The sequence below is a fragment of the Schistocerca americana genome, chromosome 6, assembly GCF_021461395.2.
Source record: "Schistocerca americana isolate TAMUIC-IGC-003095 chromosome 6, iqSchAmer2.1, whole genome shotgun sequence".
Classification (NCBI taxonomy): Eukaryota; Metazoa; Arthropoda; class Insecta; order Orthoptera; family Acrididae; genus Schistocerca; species Schistocerca americana.
The window spans coordinates 119,645,866-119,666,067 of record NC_060124.1 but is presented as its reverse complement, the minus strand read 5'-3'; the positions used below and the strand labels follow the sequence as shown (position 1 = coordinate 119,666,067).

At 37.3% G+C, this 20,202-nt stretch overlaps 1 protein-coding gene across 1 annotated transcript in view; it reads right to left on the bottom strand.

Moving 5' to 3' along the window:
* The window catches only part of LOC124619656, a 103,316-nt gene extending 84,004 nt beyond the window's left edge, over positions 1 to 19,312 (bottom strand). Inside the window, exons 1-2 of the mRNA XM_047146188.1 lie at positions 18,933 to 19,312; positions 11,425 to 11,655 (exon numbers count right to left, since the gene is read on the bottom strand). Of these exons, the coding sequence (XP_047002144.1) occupies positions 11,425 to 11,655; positions 18,933 to 19,154 (453 nt within the window). The 5' untranslated portion in view covers positions 19,155 to 19,312. The remainder of the gene's footprint in view (positions 1 to 11,424; positions 11,656 to 18,932) is intronic.
* Between the last annotated feature and the right edge of the window lie 890 nt (positions 19,313 to 20,202).

Below are 20,202 nucleotides of genomic sequence, written 5' to 3'. Positions count from 1 at the left end.
AATTAGAACACAACATGAAAGTAATTAATACATGTTTACACATCAGTTTTAAAATTAATGGTTCAAATGGCTCTGAGCACTATGGGGCTCAACATCTTAGGTCATAAGTCCCCTAGAACTTAGAACTACTTAAACCTAACTAACCTAAGGACATCACACACACCCATGCCCGAGGCAGGATTCGAACCTGCGACCATAGCAGTCCCGCGGTTCCGGACTGCAGCGCCAGAACCGCTAGACCACTTTAAAATTAATCAAAGAAGTGAATGACTGATTTCTAGTGTTATTAGAGGATGTAACAAACCCAATGGGATTTGTAACAGAATAGGAATTACACATGATGTGGCATACAATAATAATAGTTATTATTATTATTATTACTATTATTATTACAGTAATATGATTACTGTATTTGTTTTTTCATTTTTTTGTTTTTTAATGTGCATTAGTGAGAATTTATACTCACTAAGAGAAAAACTTTAAAGCATATATCAGTGACAAGGTTGAATCCAATAACTTGGGAGTCAAATTTAAAGGGACTCGACCATAATATTTATTAAGTTACTATACAAGAAAATGTGGTGCCAATGTGCTTATAAATACTGTCATCAGCTTCTTACAATTCCAAGAAATGCGCAACTCTTAAAATATTGTAGATAAAGCTTTTTATATTTTCCACTAAAACCCCAAGAAAGATGACAATGAACAGCAATTTTATAATTCACATTCATAATTCTCTGGAAATTATTGATCTCTGTGACTCTCACTACACGAGTTTTTCATGTTTACATGATATCACAATGCCTCAAACGGGTGAAGATATACTTACTACGAGAACATGACTTTCACCATTTCATCCTACTTTCTCTGGCTTTATCAACTGTTATTTTCCCTCCTGAAGGCCACACTACTTTTTTCCCTTTATGTTAATTCCTTATGGCTGTATATGACACTACTTTTTTCCTTCAAATTCATTCTTTGTCTCTTCCTTTTCTCAGTTCAGGAGGAAGAATAGGAATATGTTTATGTTTCTTTTGTTCGTTTGACAAATGTACAACAGTAAAAACACATTGAGACTGTATGTAACTTACATGAAAACTGACTAGTCTGTAATAACAAATTAGATTTTTACAATAAAGAAGTACAACATTACATCATTTAAGTTCATTACATTAGCATCACTTTATTTTGTGTATTTCATTATGTGACAGTTCCTTTTTTAAGCAAATGAATATTACAGATATATTTCAATTATTTGGGATCTTTAATGTGTCCGGTTCCAAGAGGATGACCATCAAGTCTGTGAAATGTTACTTCATTTGGTAACAACAGTAACATCTCCTCTCAGTGTTTCTTTAATCTGTGAGATGTAAATGACATTCAATACATTAGTTTATTACATTGTCTACAGGATATTTTAAGCTTTACATCAGACATCTTTGAGTTTTTACTCTGGATCATATTTTATTTATTTCCTCTTACTACACCATTCAGTCATGCCTTGTGGGGGAAACAAAAAAGAAAGTAGCATCTTGGACTTCAACATTTAATTGACATTCTTCATTTTCTTTTTAACGTGTTTATCTCATGGTAAAAACCTTGCAAAATTAGTTACACAAACAATACAATTTAGATCAAGCAGTTCTTATTTTATGGAGACTGTAAGTCTTTACAATTTAGTTAGTTATTCTATTACTACATGCAATTATAAGTTTTAATGTGTCATTGACCAAGAGAAAACATGGAAAGTGATGGCTGTCAGGGAGGCAACAGCTTTCCATGCAGTAAAGGGTATTGTGTCTTGATTCAATCAGGAATCTCAAATTGGATATGGGTGTATCTTGAGTAATAGGCGTCCAAGCCCATCAGATGGCAATATGTTCAAAGCTTGTACAAGTATCAATAATATACATAAATAATATCTTCCTGAAAGGGACAAAGAATTATAATTCAATATTTTTGTCAGCAGGCAAAGGTGCTTGCACTCCACAATACTTTCCCTATCTAAATTAAACTGGCATTGTGGTGGGTTCAATGTAGCACAAGTTTTATTTAAAAATTCCGTTCACATGCCCTTCTGAGTCAATCAGTACTGACCGACAACAGAGTTCTACTCTGCCAGTGGCGTCATTGGGTGTGGTATGGAGGTGTGTGAGGTCAGTATACCTCTTCCTCGATCACTGTCAGCTGTCATGCCCTGGTGCCACTATTACACAGTCATGTAACACTGCAATTAGTTTCATGAGGCTGGTGTCCCCATTGCAATCTTTCCACCAAGAAAACTCCCTGACAGTATCAGGAGTCATTTCCACCAAGAAAACTCCCTGACAGTATCAGGAGTCAAACTCAGGTCTTCCTCTTTTGATTTGTTTCATCACATAAATATTTACAAGATAAAAGCATTCATTTTTACTTTTGTTGTATGTCAACAATATTGTCTGATGGGCACCGATTGTTAGATCCATGACAGTTGCACCCAGCTGGTGTAACTTCAATAGCTTATATGTAATGTTTCATCATGCTCTGCGTCACACTTCGTGATTCACGTGCATAGATATTCAGCACAGACTGCACGTCATCATGAAGAACTTCCTCTCAACACTGTCAGCAGAAGTGACTTAAGTATCTATGTCCACACAAAGCAAGTAATCACTCACAGTCTTAAGCATGTGTAGAGTTTATATTCTTTTCTCACTGAACCCATCTGCATGCTGTCCATCCATAAGTGTTTTACTTAACTAAAACTTTCATGTTCATATCGCCAATCAGTGGGTACAAATCGTACTGACTCATATTGCATCATCACAGTACAACATGTTAGAGTGCTATCTCAGATGACACATGAAATCAGAACAACTAGTTAATGCAATGTGTAAAATACTATTAAAACACTTCTTTGGACACACCCTTGCCTGGCAAAGGTGCACATGTATGGTTTGTGTACTGAATTCAGGGAGATCCTGAGTGCACCAAAACTCATACTCATTTCAATCTACCCCTACACACTCAAACCAGGTCTCAATGTAATTTTTATTTCAAAACAAGGATAGATGGTAAATTTGCAATGAAACCTGAATTTAAAATAAATTACTCCACCTAACTCAGCGAGTGAGATGGCGCAGTGGTTAGCACATTGGACTCACATTTGGGAGGATGATGGTTCAAATCTGCATCTGACCATCCTTCCTTAGGTTTTCCGTGATTTTGCTAGATCACTCCTGACAAGTGCCAGGATGATTCCTTTGAAAAGGATACGACTGATTTCCTTCACCAACCCTGTGAAATTCTGAGCTTGTGCCCCATCTCTAATGACATCAACATTGACAGGATATTACACCCTAATCTTACCACCTTCTTTCTTCCACATAACCTATTCTAAAAGTTCAGCTGAAAAACATTTGAAATTCAGCTAGATCCTGGCTTATATTACTAAACAAGTAAATGAAATCTATGGAATACACACGAAGTTAAGAGTTCCTTTAACAAATAATAAATAAGTTCCTTCCTGTACAACTGTATGAGTGTACAAATTGAGTCATCTTTAAAACATCACTGAATGTAATTTTGAGATTAATGCAATGCCTAATTCTAAACACATGTGGAATCCAAAAGCATATTTCATGCTAAGCGCACAAAAAATCTTTTCACCAGCTGTACCAAAAATTATTTTCGCAAGCACACACACACACACACACACACACACACACACAAACACACACCCCCGCCCGCGCACTTGTTTCTGTTCTGACTAACATAAGCATATTCTGAATTTAGATTACTTCCAGAAATCATCATACACACTATACAGACCTCTTAACAACAGGATTAACAACTACATGTTGTATGGAAATATGTCAGATTATCTCCATTGTGGAAAAAGTGTTGGTTAGCACGTCAACATTTACACACATCACTCAAAGTTAAGATCAGTTAATTCAATTGCTTAATAATAAGCATAAACCATATCAAATAATATAACAATAATTCTGTTGCTCCTTTTCTGAAAGTAACAACTTTTATTAACTTAAAACTATATTACAGTAATCACATCTATTTCTCAACTGACCTACACACATTTTTACAAATTATCATAGAAAGTACCTTTTGATATCCTGGCACAATAGACTCTCTTAATGCTTTGCTCTCAGAAAAGGCCGGTACTTAGGATACAGTATTAAGTATCCCAAGCGTGAAGTACCCTCAATCTCAAACTGTCCTTTTTGTAGCATTAGTTGCCACTTCTTATTACTTGCATGCTGGAGAGATGATTGAGGACAATTCCTAATGAGCATTCCATTTCTAAATTAATTTTCTACGTCTGTTTTAGCTTAGAATCAAAATATTTCTTTCTCTGAGCAGAGTTATTAGAACTTGTGTAATATTCTCCTCCATTGAAATATCAGTCCTAGAAACTTTAGGAGGAGTGTTAAACAGTAATTGCCTGGGTATGTAAGTTGTAGCTGTATGCAATAGGTTGCTGACCATTCATCCAAATGTTTTAAGGTAATTTACCTAATTCATTTTATTAGTGGAACCATAAGTTCTTTTGAACCTATAGTTTCTGCACACCGTCTAAATGGGATTAGCCTCCTCATGGTATTTTGAGGTAAGTGGCTCATTCTGTAACCTTGTAAAAAATTTCTCCAGTGTTTATTGGCAAAATTAGCTGCATTTTCAAACAAAATGGATAAGCACACCAATGCTACCAAGTGTGGAGTCCGCAGCTCGTGGTCTTGGGGTAGCGTTCTCGCTTCTCGCGCACGGGGTCCCGGGTTCGATTCCCGGCGGGGCCAGGGATTTTCTCTGCCTCGTGATGACTGGGTGTTGTGTGTCTTTCATCATCATTTCATCCCCATCGACACGCAAGTCGCCGAAGTGGCGTCAACTCAAAAGACTTGCACCAGGCGAACGGTCTACCCGACGGGAGGCCCTAGCCACACGGCATTTCCATTTTTACCAAGTGTGGAACACTAATGTACAAAATTTTAAGTTCCCGGCCAATTAGTTCCAGAATTATGGCTTGTGAAAGAAGGTGGCGTGACCCGGAAATTGCAACCCGCATCTGGCAATCTATCTTCAGACCCAACTTCAGGTCTTAATAACTTTGGAACTATTCCGCACAGTCCAGTGAAATTTTTACAACCCAGTAACATCCACTTATGGAACACACTCTATGAATCAAAACACCAACAACATGTTTCTGAGGGAAAACAAAAAATTCCAAAATGTGATTAAAAAATGTAACACATTAAAAGGTACATATTGTAGGTGCCCTCTATGCCAAATGTAATTCACTCAAAAAGGGTATAAATTTTTTTGTGGTAAGCTTAATGTGGCCAAAACACACACAGAATTCATCTTGCCCATATCAGTCACACAAACAGAGTTACATGTACACGAAAATACAAATATTTGAAAAATTACCTGAAAAACATGGATTTTCTAAGTATGGTAGCACAAAAGGGGCAAGTGGTATCCAAGCCGAATTTCACACACTGCGTAAGTAGATCATAATGATATATATCTCAAAATTTCAGCATGTTATTGCAAGACATTTGTGTACAATGGAAGTTGACAGATGTATTTGGTGATGTGGCCATTGTTCCACAACACAATTTTGTAAAAACGTATCGTAAACTGTTCTGCCTCTTCTTATCCTCTGCTACAACTGTTTAATCACTAAGCAACAACATATAGACAGATTAACACAACCTATCATTAACATATACTGCACCTTAACTGCTAAAAACCAGTCGATTGTGCTTCAAACAGAAGTTCTCCCACACTTTAGCTACTGTACTCTGTGCACTGAGTGGCAAATTGTACTGTCTTCCTGACACTGTGGTGGGAACTGGAACTGTCATAAGAATATGTTCAAAAGGAATCCAACACCTGTCTGCCAAATGTGGCCAATGAAATGATCTTGCTGGTCCTGCTGGTGCCATGAAGTTCACAAATACATCACCTTCTACTTCACAGCACTCAGCAACACATTCTAAGTACCATTCGTCATCATAAAAAGCAATAACATAGCAACCTGGTTGTATGTTGCTGCTTATGCTTCTGAATCCTGAGTCAGACACACTGTGAAGGCACATGTTGTGCATGAACCTATAGTTATAACCGGACAGTCTGCTCATCTGCACATTGTCAGAGTCCGCTGGAGAGAAGTGATGATGGCTCCTTGTGCCTGCAACAGTTTTAACGTGTTCTAGTCTGCTTTTTAGCAACTCTTTGACTGATTTCACCTCATCTTTCGAAACATAGAATGGGTGTATGCCAGAGATATTTTTCTGTACCCAGGTAAACAATCGAAGAGGTGTTAGAATGTGACCTGTAGGGTGCTGCAGACTACATCTACATGATTACTCTGCAATTCACATTTAAGTGCGTGGCAGAGGGTTCATCGAACCACAATCATACTATCTCTCTACCATTCCACTCCCAAACAGCACGCGGGAAAAACGAACACCTAAACCTTTCTGTTCGAGCTCTGATTTCTCTTATTTTATTTTGATGATCATTCCTACCTATGTAGGTTGGGCTCAACAAAATATTTTCGCATTAGGAAAAGAAAGTTGGTGACTGAAATTTCGTAAATAGATCTCGCCGCGACAAAAATGTCTTTGCTTTAATGGCTTCCATCCCAACTCGCATATATCTACCACACTCCCTCCCCTGTTACGTGATAATACAAAACGAGCTGCACTTTTTTGCACCCTTTCGATGTCCTCCGACAATCCACAGAGGATGAACGAGTGTAGTGTAAGCTGTCTCTTTAGTGGACTTGTTGCATCTTCTAAGTGTCCTGCCAATGAAACGCAACCTTTGGCTCGCCTTCCCCACAATATTATCTATGTGGTCTTTCCAACTGAAGTTGTTCGTAATTTTAACACCCAGGTACTTAGTTGAATTGACAGCCTTGAGAATTGTACTATTTATCGAGTAATCGAATTCCAACGGATTTCTTTTGGAACTCATGTGGATCACCTCACACTTTTCGTTATTTAGCGTCAACTGCCAACTGCCACACCATACAGCAATCTTTTCTAAATCACTTTGCAACTGATACTGGTCTTCGAATGGCCTTACTAGACGGTAAATTACAGCATTATCTGCGAACAACCTAAGAGAACTGCTCAGATTGTCACCCAGGTCATTTATATAGATCAGGAACAGCAGAGGTCCCAGGACACTTCCCTGGGGAACACCTGATATCACTTCACTTTTACTCAATGATTTGCCGTCTATTACTAAGAACTGTGACATTCCTGACAGGAAATCACGAATCCAGTCACACAACTGAGACGATACCCCATAGGCCCGCAGCTTGATTAGAAGTCGCTTGTGAGGAACGGTGTCAAAAGCTTTCCGGAAATCTAGAAATACGGAATCAACTTGAGATCCCCTGTCGATAGCGGCCATTACTTTGTGCGAATAAAGAGCTAGCTGCGTTGCACAAGAACGATGTTTTCTGAAACCATGCTGAGTACGTATCAATAGATCGTTCCTTCCGAGGTGATTCATAATGTCTGAATGCAGTATATGCTCCAAAACCCTACTGCAAACCAACGTCAATGATGTAGGTCTGTAGTTCGATGGATTACTCCTACTACCCTTCTTAAACACTGGTGCGACTTGCGCAATTTTCTAATCTGTAGATACAGATCTATCGGTGAGCGAGCGGTTATATATGATTGCTAAGTAGGGAGCTATTGTATCAGCGTAATCTGAAAGGAACCTAATCGGTATACAATCTGGACCTGAAGACTTGCCCGTATCAAGCGATTTGAGTTGCTTCGCAACCCCTAATGTATCTACTTCTAAGAAACTCATGCTAGCAGCTGTTCGTGTTGCCATGCACTTAATGGTAGCACCAATACCATCACATACATTATTACCACATTGGGACAACAGTTGAGCAACTCTCCAGCCATTTGCGATTTACTATAGAGGTGAATCAGGCGATGTGTCTGTCATGAACCTGTGCATTTTTAGTGACTGTTTAATTCATGATGCCATTGCAGTTCATGCCCACATTCGCACTGTCATGGGCATATGTGAAAAACAAGCTGCCTCACATACATTTTGCGAAATACTTCAGTGATGGGACAGGTAAATGTAAAAATCTCAAAAATTTATGCATGCATTACCATGATTTTCAGATTCACGCAGAATTGCAAGGTTCGCAGGAGAACTTCTGTAAAGTTTGGAAGGTAGGAGACGAGGTACTGGCAGAAGTAAAGCTGTGAGTACCGAGCGTGAGTCGTGCTTCGGTAGCTCAGTTGGTAGAGCACTTGCCCGCGAAAGGCAAAGGTCCCGAGTTCGAGTCTCGGTCGGGCACACAGTTTTAATCTGCCAGGAAGTTTCATATCAGCGCACACTCCGCTGCAGAGTGAAAATCTCATTCTGGAAACATCCCCCAGGCTGTGGCTAAGCCATGTCTCCGCAATATCCTTTCTTTCAGGAGTGCCAGTTCTGCAAGGTTCGCAGGAGAACTTCCGTAGAGTTTGGAAGGTAGGAGACGAGGTACTGGCAGAAGTAAAGGAAAAGACAGATTGCTATTTACTGTAAAGATGACAAGTTAAATTACACACGGGCACAACAAAAAGACACTTACACAATTGCTTTCAGCCACAGCCTCCATTGGGAAAGGAAACACACATACATTCATTCATTCATTTATACAAGTAAGCACACCTCACACACAATGATCGCCATCTCTGGATCCCACCCCTCCTTTCACAATGATGATTGTAAGTAGTTTGGGCTTTTCAGAAATTTCATTATTAACTAGCAGGAAACCATATGAAAGGAAATTGTAATCATCAGACTCCAAGCTTGTTAGTGAATTGCAAACTTTTGCAAGTTATGTTGTTGAGGTGGTCACTACTCCTGAAAGAATAAGATTTTGGAATAAATCATGTAAAGGAGAGAATAATATGGTAGAAGATGCTCTGTCCAGCCTTCCTAAAGGATTAGAAGATATAACAAAAAGTTCTTTTAACGTAAAATGCAACCCATAAGAAATATTGTCTTGATATGTGTGAGAAAATGTCAAAACTGTAAGATGCAGTTCTGGAGGGGTATGGTGTGAAACAACAGATGCAACAAGCTCTTTCCACAAAACTTGTAGACCATTATGTGATGTGTAACAATGCACTGTTTCACTGAAGCAATCCAGAATCTCAAATTAATATGGTATACGAATTACATTCAGTGTCATTAAGTGTGGATAGAAAATTGGATTATATTTCACTTTCCAGACATGAGATAGAGTGCAACACTTATTTAAAACCTGATCTGTTTGTTAAAAAACGTAACTATTGAACAAAAACTGTAAGTGTGAGCTGTATGCTATACTGCTTAGTCAACAGAAACAGTGGTACAGGCTGTTGGGGTGGGACCCATAGGGAGAAATTTTTGTGGTTGGACCATTGACGAGGGATTACATGCTTTTCTGACTTGGTACAGAGAGACGGAGCTGGAGTCCATTGTGGTGGAGATGGTGTGGGAGTGGGTGAGGGAGGGTGTTAGATTGTTGTGGGATGGGGTGGGGGCTGGATGGGAGAAGGGATGCTACTTCCACTCTACGTGATAGTTGCAATCTGGTCTGAGCTGCTGGAAATGGCTGTCACAAGAGTGTGAGGTATTCTTGCTTGCATGAATGAATGAATGACAGTGTGTGTGTGTGTGTGTGTGTGTGTGTGTGTGTGTGTGTGTAAATGTCTTTTTGTTGTACCTGTCTGCAACTTATCACATTAACTTTACAGTAAGTAGCAGTCTATCTTTCCCTTATACTACTGATACTCCATCCTGGAGTTTCCATTGTTTAAATAAACGAATTAGCAAACTTAAACACCATTTGAGGAACTGACACAAATAAATGTTTTAAAAAAGAAGTCTGGTAGCAGAAATGCAATAGGAAAAAATTCAATAGGGCTCAGTGTATGGATCAGATGACACCATGGATCAGCTTTTTAAATATGCAGAGAAGAAAATTGGCAGGCAGCATCACAATCATCAACTGCGGGGAGAGAACGAAAATTGGGAAAATGCTGACTAGGAGAAGACAACACAACAACAAAAACAACAATCCCAGGTTGACTTATCAGATTAATAAATGGACCAACAGCAGTAATGTCAAACTGAGTCTGGTGGAGCAATTAGCAGTTATTTTAAAATGTGTACTACAATTAGCAGTTATTTTAAAATGTGTACTATCACATCAATTTTTATTACTATATTATTACTGTTGTTATTGTTTTACTGTTCTTGTATCCGACTTATCACTCACCTTCTTGCTTCCCAGTACAATGTTGTTTAGTAATCGGAATTGCAATCACTTGATTTTGTACACTTATAAATGTTCTTTGTTCACAGTTGAACCAATCTTGTGAAACAGAAAACATACTTGAGATGACAGGTGGGTGGCTAATCAGTCATGTCCAGTAGTCTAGCGGAATATGGCTATTGCTTCTCTTCCTGGTTCGTTAGGTACTACTGAGTCATCCATGAGGTTTTACCAGATCTTCCATTAGATGAAATTTCAATTGATCTTTCAATTCTTCTTGAAATATGTTAGTAAAACTGCATTTCAACATGAAATGCAACATGTTACTTTTTCCAGTCTGTTTAATTTTTGTGCCATTTTGGGTAGAAAACACCCATGATGCTAGAGGTAGTTGTACAGGGCAAAAACTTTAGGGAAGACAGACAATGGAACACATCCAGTAAATAATTGAGGATGTTGGGTGCAAGTGCTACCTGAGATGAAGAGGTTGGACAAGAGAGGAATTTGCGACAAATTGTATCAATCCAATCAGATAGGGGGTTGGGGGGGGGGGTGGGAGGGGGGGGGGACAAGGGACTCTGTTGGGTCTCATAAACTACACAGTGAGATTGTTCAAAATATTCATTGATAAAAAATGTCAAGGAGAGTGTATACTGTAACACCACTGCTATGTCATCACCAAACCTGTTGTCAATGATATGTAGGAAGTCCATCAAAAGTATTTTTGTAAAAAGCAGACAAGATCTAAACTGACCAATAAGTCTGTTGGTGAAATCAGCAAAATTTCATAGGTGAAGCAGACACTAGTCTACAATACGCCTGGGTGAAGACATTTAGTTAATCACCAAATGATAGGTGGCTGCACCATCACTCAGGTCCTGAAGACATGCCTTCTTTGTGAACATTAGGTGATCTGTACAATCAAAAAAAGTGTGCCTTTACGACCTACTGTGAGTAACACTGGTGCAGTAACTTCTTATTTGACCTAACACTTTGTGTCTTCATCACTACTCCTATACACCTGCACGTGGCCAGAAAATTGCCAAAGGAAGTTACTGACACCTAGCAGTTCTGTCAAAATTTAGTAGAATCCTCAATAAACTAGGAAACTTTCATATATATGGTGTTACCTTGCAGCAGTTTGACAATGCCATTGCCACTTCATGGAATTTCTTATTCATATAAGAAAGACAACCTGTCTCTCGAGCTAAAGTTTGACCATACGCATTTCCATTTATTAGGGAAGAAATCAAGTTCACAGCATAAATCAATGTTTGAAGGTTTTCATGTTGTATGTTACTGAGAATTGTGTAAATCCTTCTGAAGATCTTTCTATTTGTTAGCACAACCTGATTTCCAACCTGAAAAAAAAAGAAAAAAATATCGAATAAAAATTCTCACATACAAGATTATTATTTATAAAAAGTTAATGTGCCGAAAAGACCAACCTCCAAGGTCATTTGTGAATAGGTTATAAGAAAAAAATAAAGACACATATGAAACGTGTGGAAAATTTCTGTATGTAAACTACAAGCACATTAAATAGTTCTACACATACTAGCCCACGATAAACAGTTCTTGGCTAAGGAAATTTATGATTTAAGTGGGAAAAAAGTGTATCTTCTGACTGTGAGACATTGCTTTATGCAGAATGCACAAACGGGATCAAAGGACCAGGGCTGGGGAGGGGTGTGGAAGGTGGGGGTCATTTTACTTCATTAAGCATTTAAAAGTCATCAGATTTCTGGTGATACTGTAAACGATATTATAGGAGCACAGCTACCTGCCTGGATAGCCATGCATGTTAAAGTGCTGCTTCCAGGATGGGGAGCTACAATGGCCAGGTTTGAATCCACCAGACGGATTGACAACGAGGGTCAGCTTGCTGGCCAGCCTGTATGTAGGTTTTAGCAATTTTCTACATCCCACTAGGCGAATACTGTGCTGGTATTCAAGTCCTGCTACAGTTGGGTCATTCGCAAACATTTCGAAAACTGTCATTCACTTTTACGTGACTCACATTACATGCAGACAGATGGGGTGCACTTATTCCATCTTGGGGGTGGGTGGGAAGGGGGGGCAAAGTAATGGGCTGACGACAGGTACAACATCTGGCCACCCCGTAAATTAACCACACCAAGTTTGTTAATAACTGTGACAACCCTCTGCCAATGTGAGACAAAGGCACAAGAAAGAGAAGAAGATGTAGTAGTACAGCTCATCACTTGTAAAGGAAGAGGTAGATATAAAAAGAAAAAAGGGAAACAGAGGATGGGGTGATGGTGTGGATCACAGATTGTTGAATTGTGAAAAACTGGCTGTGAAAGAAAGAGAACTGTTAAATTTCAGAGAGAGCTAAAGGTACTGAAAGTGAACTTGGTAGAAAAGGTGGGCAAACAGGAAAAGGATCCACTTACAGGAGGCAGACTAATGAGGAACAGTCTTTTCCAAGAAAATACAAGGGATGATAATTTACTGTATGAATTTTTAAAAGATCCTGGTTATAAGTGGTAACAGACAGATATTATAAAAACGATAAATGATTGTAAGTACTAATAATCGACATACATTTACTGGGCACATAGCAGACAAAGGCAGATTGTTGCTAATTACCACATAGCAAACGTGGGGGTTATGTACAACAGCACAATCTGAATCTAAGCAGAAGGGGGAGGGGAGGGGGCACCTCATGTCAGTTTCATGGTAAATCTTGAAAAAAATTTTGAGATTTCACTAGTGATTCTGGGTACACTTGCTGCTTATCAGTAGCCTATATATGACAAGTTCCACCTTTCTTCAAAGCTTGTCCTGTCTATGACAGGGCAGGATTTGATTTAGGTTTGAAAAGAATTTTATTTCTGTGGTGGGGTGGGTAGTGGTACATCCATTATCTTGTATTAGTAACTAGCCAAGATGTCAACTGACTGAGTAAGTACAGAAAAAGGTTTTAACACTATGTGGTAAGAACTGAAGCACGTAAGGCATAGTGAAGCTAAGCCTGTATGATGTCACCAACACATCTTCAGCTCCTGTGTTACAGACTAAGTGTCCCATAGTAACATGCTATTTCTATGTGCACTCAATCTTTTGTTTTGGAGTTATTTTTTGGTGAACAGGTATACAAGTGCAGAAAATAAATACACAATTTGCAAACTACAGAAAAAGGACACATGAACAAAATTAAACACAATGATAGGTCTCATTATAAACATATGAGATGAGAATTCTAACTGCATTATTTGAGTACATCTACAAATCCATTACACACACAAAGCCTCTGTCTTCCACAGACAAGTCAGGGATGATGACACAGTTGGCACAATGGGAGGCATACAGAATATAATGGAGATGCAAGGTATCAAGGTTCTGATACAGGTTTTAAAGGAGTGTACAGCAATGGTGAGATACATGGCAAATACATTATCTTCCAGCCATGTTGTAAGAAATATATAAAGCCTCGAGAAACGAGACATGGCACGTAAGTTAATAAATGCTAGCAATATATATTAACTTCTGAGTGTTGAATTAAGATCACATCTATATAATTATTTCAGTGTTTACCGTAATAATATGTGCTTGGTGTGTCATATTGCCGGAAAAACAACCAAAATAAAGACTAAGGACATAGAAAAACGCTATAAAGACATTGCCCGCATAGCAACCACATCCTACAACAGTGATATGAACGTATTTCTCGATTCCGGTTATTGCTACTGTGAAAAGCGAGCTCACAAAGGAAAAAGATGTGTGAAATGTAAAACAATATTTCATTTTCAATGTGCAAATGCGACTTCAAAATGGAAAATATTGTTATGTGCAAAATGTTATCAAAATTAATTGAATAGTAAACTTAAAAAGGACTGTAAAAACGAAATTATTATGGCGTTAATAGAAGAAATACATACATTAAAATACAAATGTGATGAACTTTCGTATATGATAACAGAAAATCGTAGTACAACTCGCACTGATAAAAGACTAGATCCTAGCACCCAAGTTTCAAGTGATGAAATGTCGTCTCATTGATGTGAAAAGTGGTGTGAAGTGCAACGAATGCTGTCTACTATTTCGCTTTAGATGTGGAAAAGTTGATCCATCCCTTACAAAAGACATGAAATTGTTGACAAACTGGAAATGTGAGGAATGTAGGACAAGATCTAATGCTATAAGCCAACAGGAAGTTTACCATAGAGAATTTACAACAACAATGGACATGCTAAATAACTAACCACCGTCCCAGTCCACAGGGCAAACACATTTTCAGAAAAGCAGCACAGGGTGGATTATGCCTCGACCACCTCGTAAGGTAACAAACAACACAAAAGTGAATAGTTATCTTAATCTTTGTACAACCCCTGAACATGAGAATAGATACTCAGCTCTAACTCATGTAAACAATGACAGTGATCATCAAGTGACAGTCCAAAGAAGACATACCCCAAACAAAACTGCAATAAAACAATCTCATCAAACGAACACAAAGGTACTACGAAAAAATAAACACTATAATAACCTGAAAGTTTTCTCAGGCAGTTTTGGAAGAGGGTTAGCCATAAAACTGAAAACAGATGATGCAGCAGGAAGGTTCAAAATTCTGGGACTAGTAAAACCAAATGCAAGATTAAGCCAAGTTGTTGACAGTGTTGAAGAAGAATGCAAGAGTCTATCATCAAAGGACTATGCAGTAATGATAAGAGGTGCAAATGATGTGTATCACAATGAAACAGTTGCAGCAACAAAAGCACTGAAAGAGTCACTGGGTAAACTAACACACACCAATGTAATAGTGGCTAAAATACCTCACCGCTATGATCTAATAGAACAATCATGTCTGAACAATGAAATTAAAAAAGCAAATAACCTCTATGATTCAGTATGTAAACATTTCAAAAATGCAAAAGTGATTGACATGAACGATATTTCAGACTGTTGCCACACCACAATTGTGCCCCTTAGCAAACCTTGTCACTGTAACAGAGCTTGTCATACAAGCCATGGTCAGCATCTAAATGGCATAGGAAAGTCACTTCTAAGCAAAAAAATACTTGGGATTGTAAGAGAAAAATTAAGCTCTGCTAATAAAACAGTTTATAGGCTTCAGTTCAAAGATATGGTACAGGGAAACTCCCAGTAGTGACCAAATTTAACACAAGTTGGATTTAGTCACAACAGTTTGCAAGGGACAGTAAAGATAATGCAACATAAAAAGCAACAAGTATTCCTCCCAGTAACAAAAACTATTTAATGTTATTTCATGTTAATGTACAACCCCTAAGACATAAGGTTAATGAGTTACAGTACTTGGCAGACAAAATTAACTATAGCATACTGTGTATTAATGAGCACTGGTTGCATGACTCAGAAATAAGATCTGTGTGTACCTTATGGCTACATATTAGCCACAAAATACTGTAGAACAAATATTGCACATGGTGGAGTGGCAATCTACATCAAAGAAAACTTAAATCTGCAGCATTCAGTGATAGACCTACACAAACATTGCATTGAAGGTGTATTTGAAGTAGCCGCCATAGTACTGCATACCCAAAAAATTATCATTGCTTCTGTGTACCGTACACCAGCCTCTTATGAGGAAGTTCCTATAGATAAACTAAATTCACTAATCAAATTATTCAATAAACACAAAAATCACAAAATTTTTATTGCAGGTGACTTCAATATAGATATAAGGGGAAGTAGAAAAAAATGTAAAAACATGGTTAACAGCCTAAGGCCCTAAACTGCTACTGTATAAATGAAAAACCTACTAGACTAGAAGCATGCCTTGACAATGTAATTAGTAATGTAAATCAGGATCAACTAAAGCATGATGTGATTAATGTAAATCAGGATCAACTAAAGCATGATGTGATTAATTAAGAGTTATCTGCTCATGACGGGATATGGGTCAGAATAGGCAGTATGAACCCAGAGAGAACTAAACAGTTAGTCACTTTCAGAATACTAAAAGAGAGCAATATTGTACAATTGAAACTTGAACTGAAGGTGGTAGATTGGCCAAATACACTACACAATATAAAAAGTCTTGATGAATCTTTCTCTGTGTTTTTATATATCATTAAAAATGCGGTAGATAGTCACTGTCCACTTATCACAAAAAGATGAACCCCTAACAACAGAAAAAAACCTCAGCATTCTAACAAGTGGACACTGCTACTTATGCAAAAAAATAATAGTGATAAAATGAGGAAGCCAGGAAACACTATGTGACCCTTAAGAAGTTGTAAAAATATGAAATAAAATCAGCTAATTGTAAAGTAAATGATGAATCTATTGCAGGCTCAAAAAATGCCTGTCAAGCAGCTTGGAATATAATAAAAAGTGAAATCAATATGAGCAAACAGGAAGCCACAGTGCCTATAGATTGCAACATCCTTAACGAGTATTTTACAAATTGTGCCAGCTCTCATCTTCCTTCTTCTTCTTCTTCTTCTTTTGGTAAAAATAATTCTGATAATATTTCAGCTGCTGTAACCCTTCTTAAAGAACAAGGACTAGCAACCAAGAAATTCTCTTGGCCAAAAATCACCTCCGGCCACATTACCAAATCTATAAAGAAACTTAAAAACTCAAAAACAGAGGACTATTACGGGCTTAGTAACAGTACTGTTAAACACATAGCCACTGCAATGTTAATGCCACTAACATATCTGACGAATCACATACTTGAAGAAGGAGTATTCCCTGAATGTCTGAAAATAAGAGTTACACTCCCAATCTATAAGAAAGGTGACAGAAAAATGCCAAACAATTATAGACCTATATCAACAGTTCCCATTATATTAAAAGTAATAGAGAACCGCATACATATCCAAATTTACAATTAGGCTATTTTGAAAGTAATAAATTATTGATTATTGAGTAAGAACCAGTTTGGCTTTCGATCTGAACTATCGACAACCAAAGCAGTTGAATGCCTCCTTAGTGATATATATGAAGGATATGAAAACAAGAAACTCATTTATGGTACACTGTTAGATTTAACAAAAGCCTTCGACTCAGTCACACATGAAATAATGATAAAAAAAACTATAACATTATGGTATTGTAGATAAATCATTACAATTTTTTCGATCACATTTAAGCAATAGAGTACAATTAGTAAAAACAAACTATCAAAAGTCAACACCCATGAAATTAAAGAAAGGAATTCCACAAGGCTCAGTGCTTGGCCCTTTCCTGTTCATTGTTTACATCAATGACTTCACAAATTATATGCCATGCAACAATGTACTGTATGCTGATGATAGGACACTAATAACAGATGGACAAAATCTCCAACATGTCAAAGGACACAACAAAGTAGTAACTGAAATGAGCAGTGACTGGTGCAGAGCCAACCTTATATCAATAAACAAATTGAAAACTGAAGAAATTTACTTCTCCCTGAAACCAACTGAAGAAAATACAAAAAATGTCAAGTTACTAGGTTTACATATAGATCAAAAAATTGCATGGGGCAGACACACAAATTATCTATGTGGCAAACTTGCTCGAATTCTCTTTCTATTACACAAGCTAAGACGCGTTATCAGTAAAAAATCTGCTAATCTCCACATACTTTGCTTTTTTCCATTCACAACTGCAATACGGGGTACTTCTTTGGGGTAACTCAGTGGGTTCAAGTACCATCTTTAAGTGGCAGAAGAAAGCAGTCAGGTGCATTTTAGGACTAGCACCAAGACAAAGTTGCAAAAATCATTTTAAATAACTAAAGATAATGACACTACCTGGTACATACATTTATAATTGTTTAATATATGCTAAAGAGAATGTAAAGAACTTTAACTTAAGATCTGAAGTGCATGTTCATAATACTCGAAATAATAGCAACATAGACCTGCCATACTCAAGGCTGACGTTAACACAAAAGAGCCATAAACACCTTGGCTTGAAATTTTATAACAAAACTCCAAAAACTGTGAGTGAACTACTGATGAATAACTTTAAGCAAACAATAGAAGTGTGGCTCAAATGTACGACATATTACTCACTTGATGAGTTTCTAAACAGTGACACAAATGAGATATGCTACATGAAACAAAAAACTGCCATATGAATTATACCTATATGTTTGTGACAGTAATGTACCAACAAAGACTTTTTACATGTATACGTAAGATGTGCCATAAATATATCTTGATACTATTGTATATTTTACTGTTATGAAGTGTTATTATTATTACATTGTGAATGAATAATTGTTGTATTATCAATATTACTTTAGTATGCGTATCTGCTTGTCCTGCACAGGCGCAATTATGTACAATAATAATTATTGTAATTTTTAAAAAATGTATTGAACATACTGACAATACCAATTGTATGGAAAACATATTGAAAGGCAAATAAAGATTCTATTCTATTTTACAAAGGACTGTCGACTGATAAAACTATATATCACTTAAAAAAACACACACACACACACACACGCACGCACACGCACACAGCGAAACATTTCTGTATCATATTTAAAAGTGGTTTTCAGCATAAAAATGCAAATACAGATTTTCGCAACGTACAAGAGCATGGACATAAAATACTAGTAATACCAATGTTCAACAAGACAGAGTATCTTCGTCAATAGTGATCTAATACCAATTTCATACATATTTACATGAGAATTGGCCGCATTTCCAAGGACTCTTAAAACCTGGTTCAAAGTATTCCAGTCGCTGCTGTTCAAAAATTTTGCAATTCGTTCACCACCATCTAAATGAAAGAAATATTCTTTCATTTTTGGATCTGAACCTAAAGCTAAAGCTAAACATTTCAGGTCTTCAACACTGTCTCCTTCTGTTGTTTCAATATTATTAAGCATTATCTGTATTTCTCTCATGTTTGCTGTGGTTCCAGACCCAATTTATCGGCCATAATACACGAATCACGCGGTTATCACTTCCTTATTAATATTCGCTGCTTTATTCTTTCGCCTAAATAATTCACCAAGTTGAAAACTTAAATTTCGCGGACATTCAGAGCTTTTCAGTCTCTACACCCAGTGCCCTCTATACATAACTCTCTCTAGAAGGATTTTGTCACAGCCGCCTTTAACCCAAGCGGAGTCACGCGGAGTCATGGGAAGACGTGGGTTAGCCCGTGGGTGTACAGACTTTCCATCATCCATGGCAGCTAACGCCTTAAAGTGAAAAAAAAGGGAAAAAGGCGGGGGTTCGCATGCTTTGCTACATAAATATATGTATTACTTGAATTTTATACTTCCCTTATATTATCATTAACCGATGATCGTGAAACAAATGCGTACAGTTTCACAGAAATACATGAAATTGTTACTTCCGTCACAAAAAGTTCAACGCACTAATGAGTAAGCTGACGAAATACAATGAGTAGGGTATCTACTGTTTAAATCAGATTACATTGGATTAGATTAATTATTCATTTCATAGACCCACAAAAGAGGAGATCCTCCTGAGCGTGGAACATGTCTGATAAATGCATTACAAAATGTAATTAGAAAAACTTGAGTTTCATTAATTTTAACGATCCTCAGTCAATAAACAGTAAAATTATGTACATGAATTAAAATTGAGCTTCTAATATTTACAAGTTTAATACTTACATCTGCTTTCATTAAATCCATCAGTCACACAGTAGCTAGTTACTTGGCTATTACAACCAAGTATTGTCAAAAATTTAAGTAAATTATTCGTTTCAATGAGCCACAGTTAAGAACAGTCAAGTTACGTACAAGATTTAAAATTAAACTTCCACTATTTACAGACTTAAGACTTACATCTGCTTTCCATACATCCATCATTCCCACAGTAGGTAGTTACTTGGCTGCTACAACCAAGTATTATCAAAAATAAAAAGTGTAGTAAATTTTCATTAAAATGGTCTACCGCAATTGTTGAGAAAATTCATGG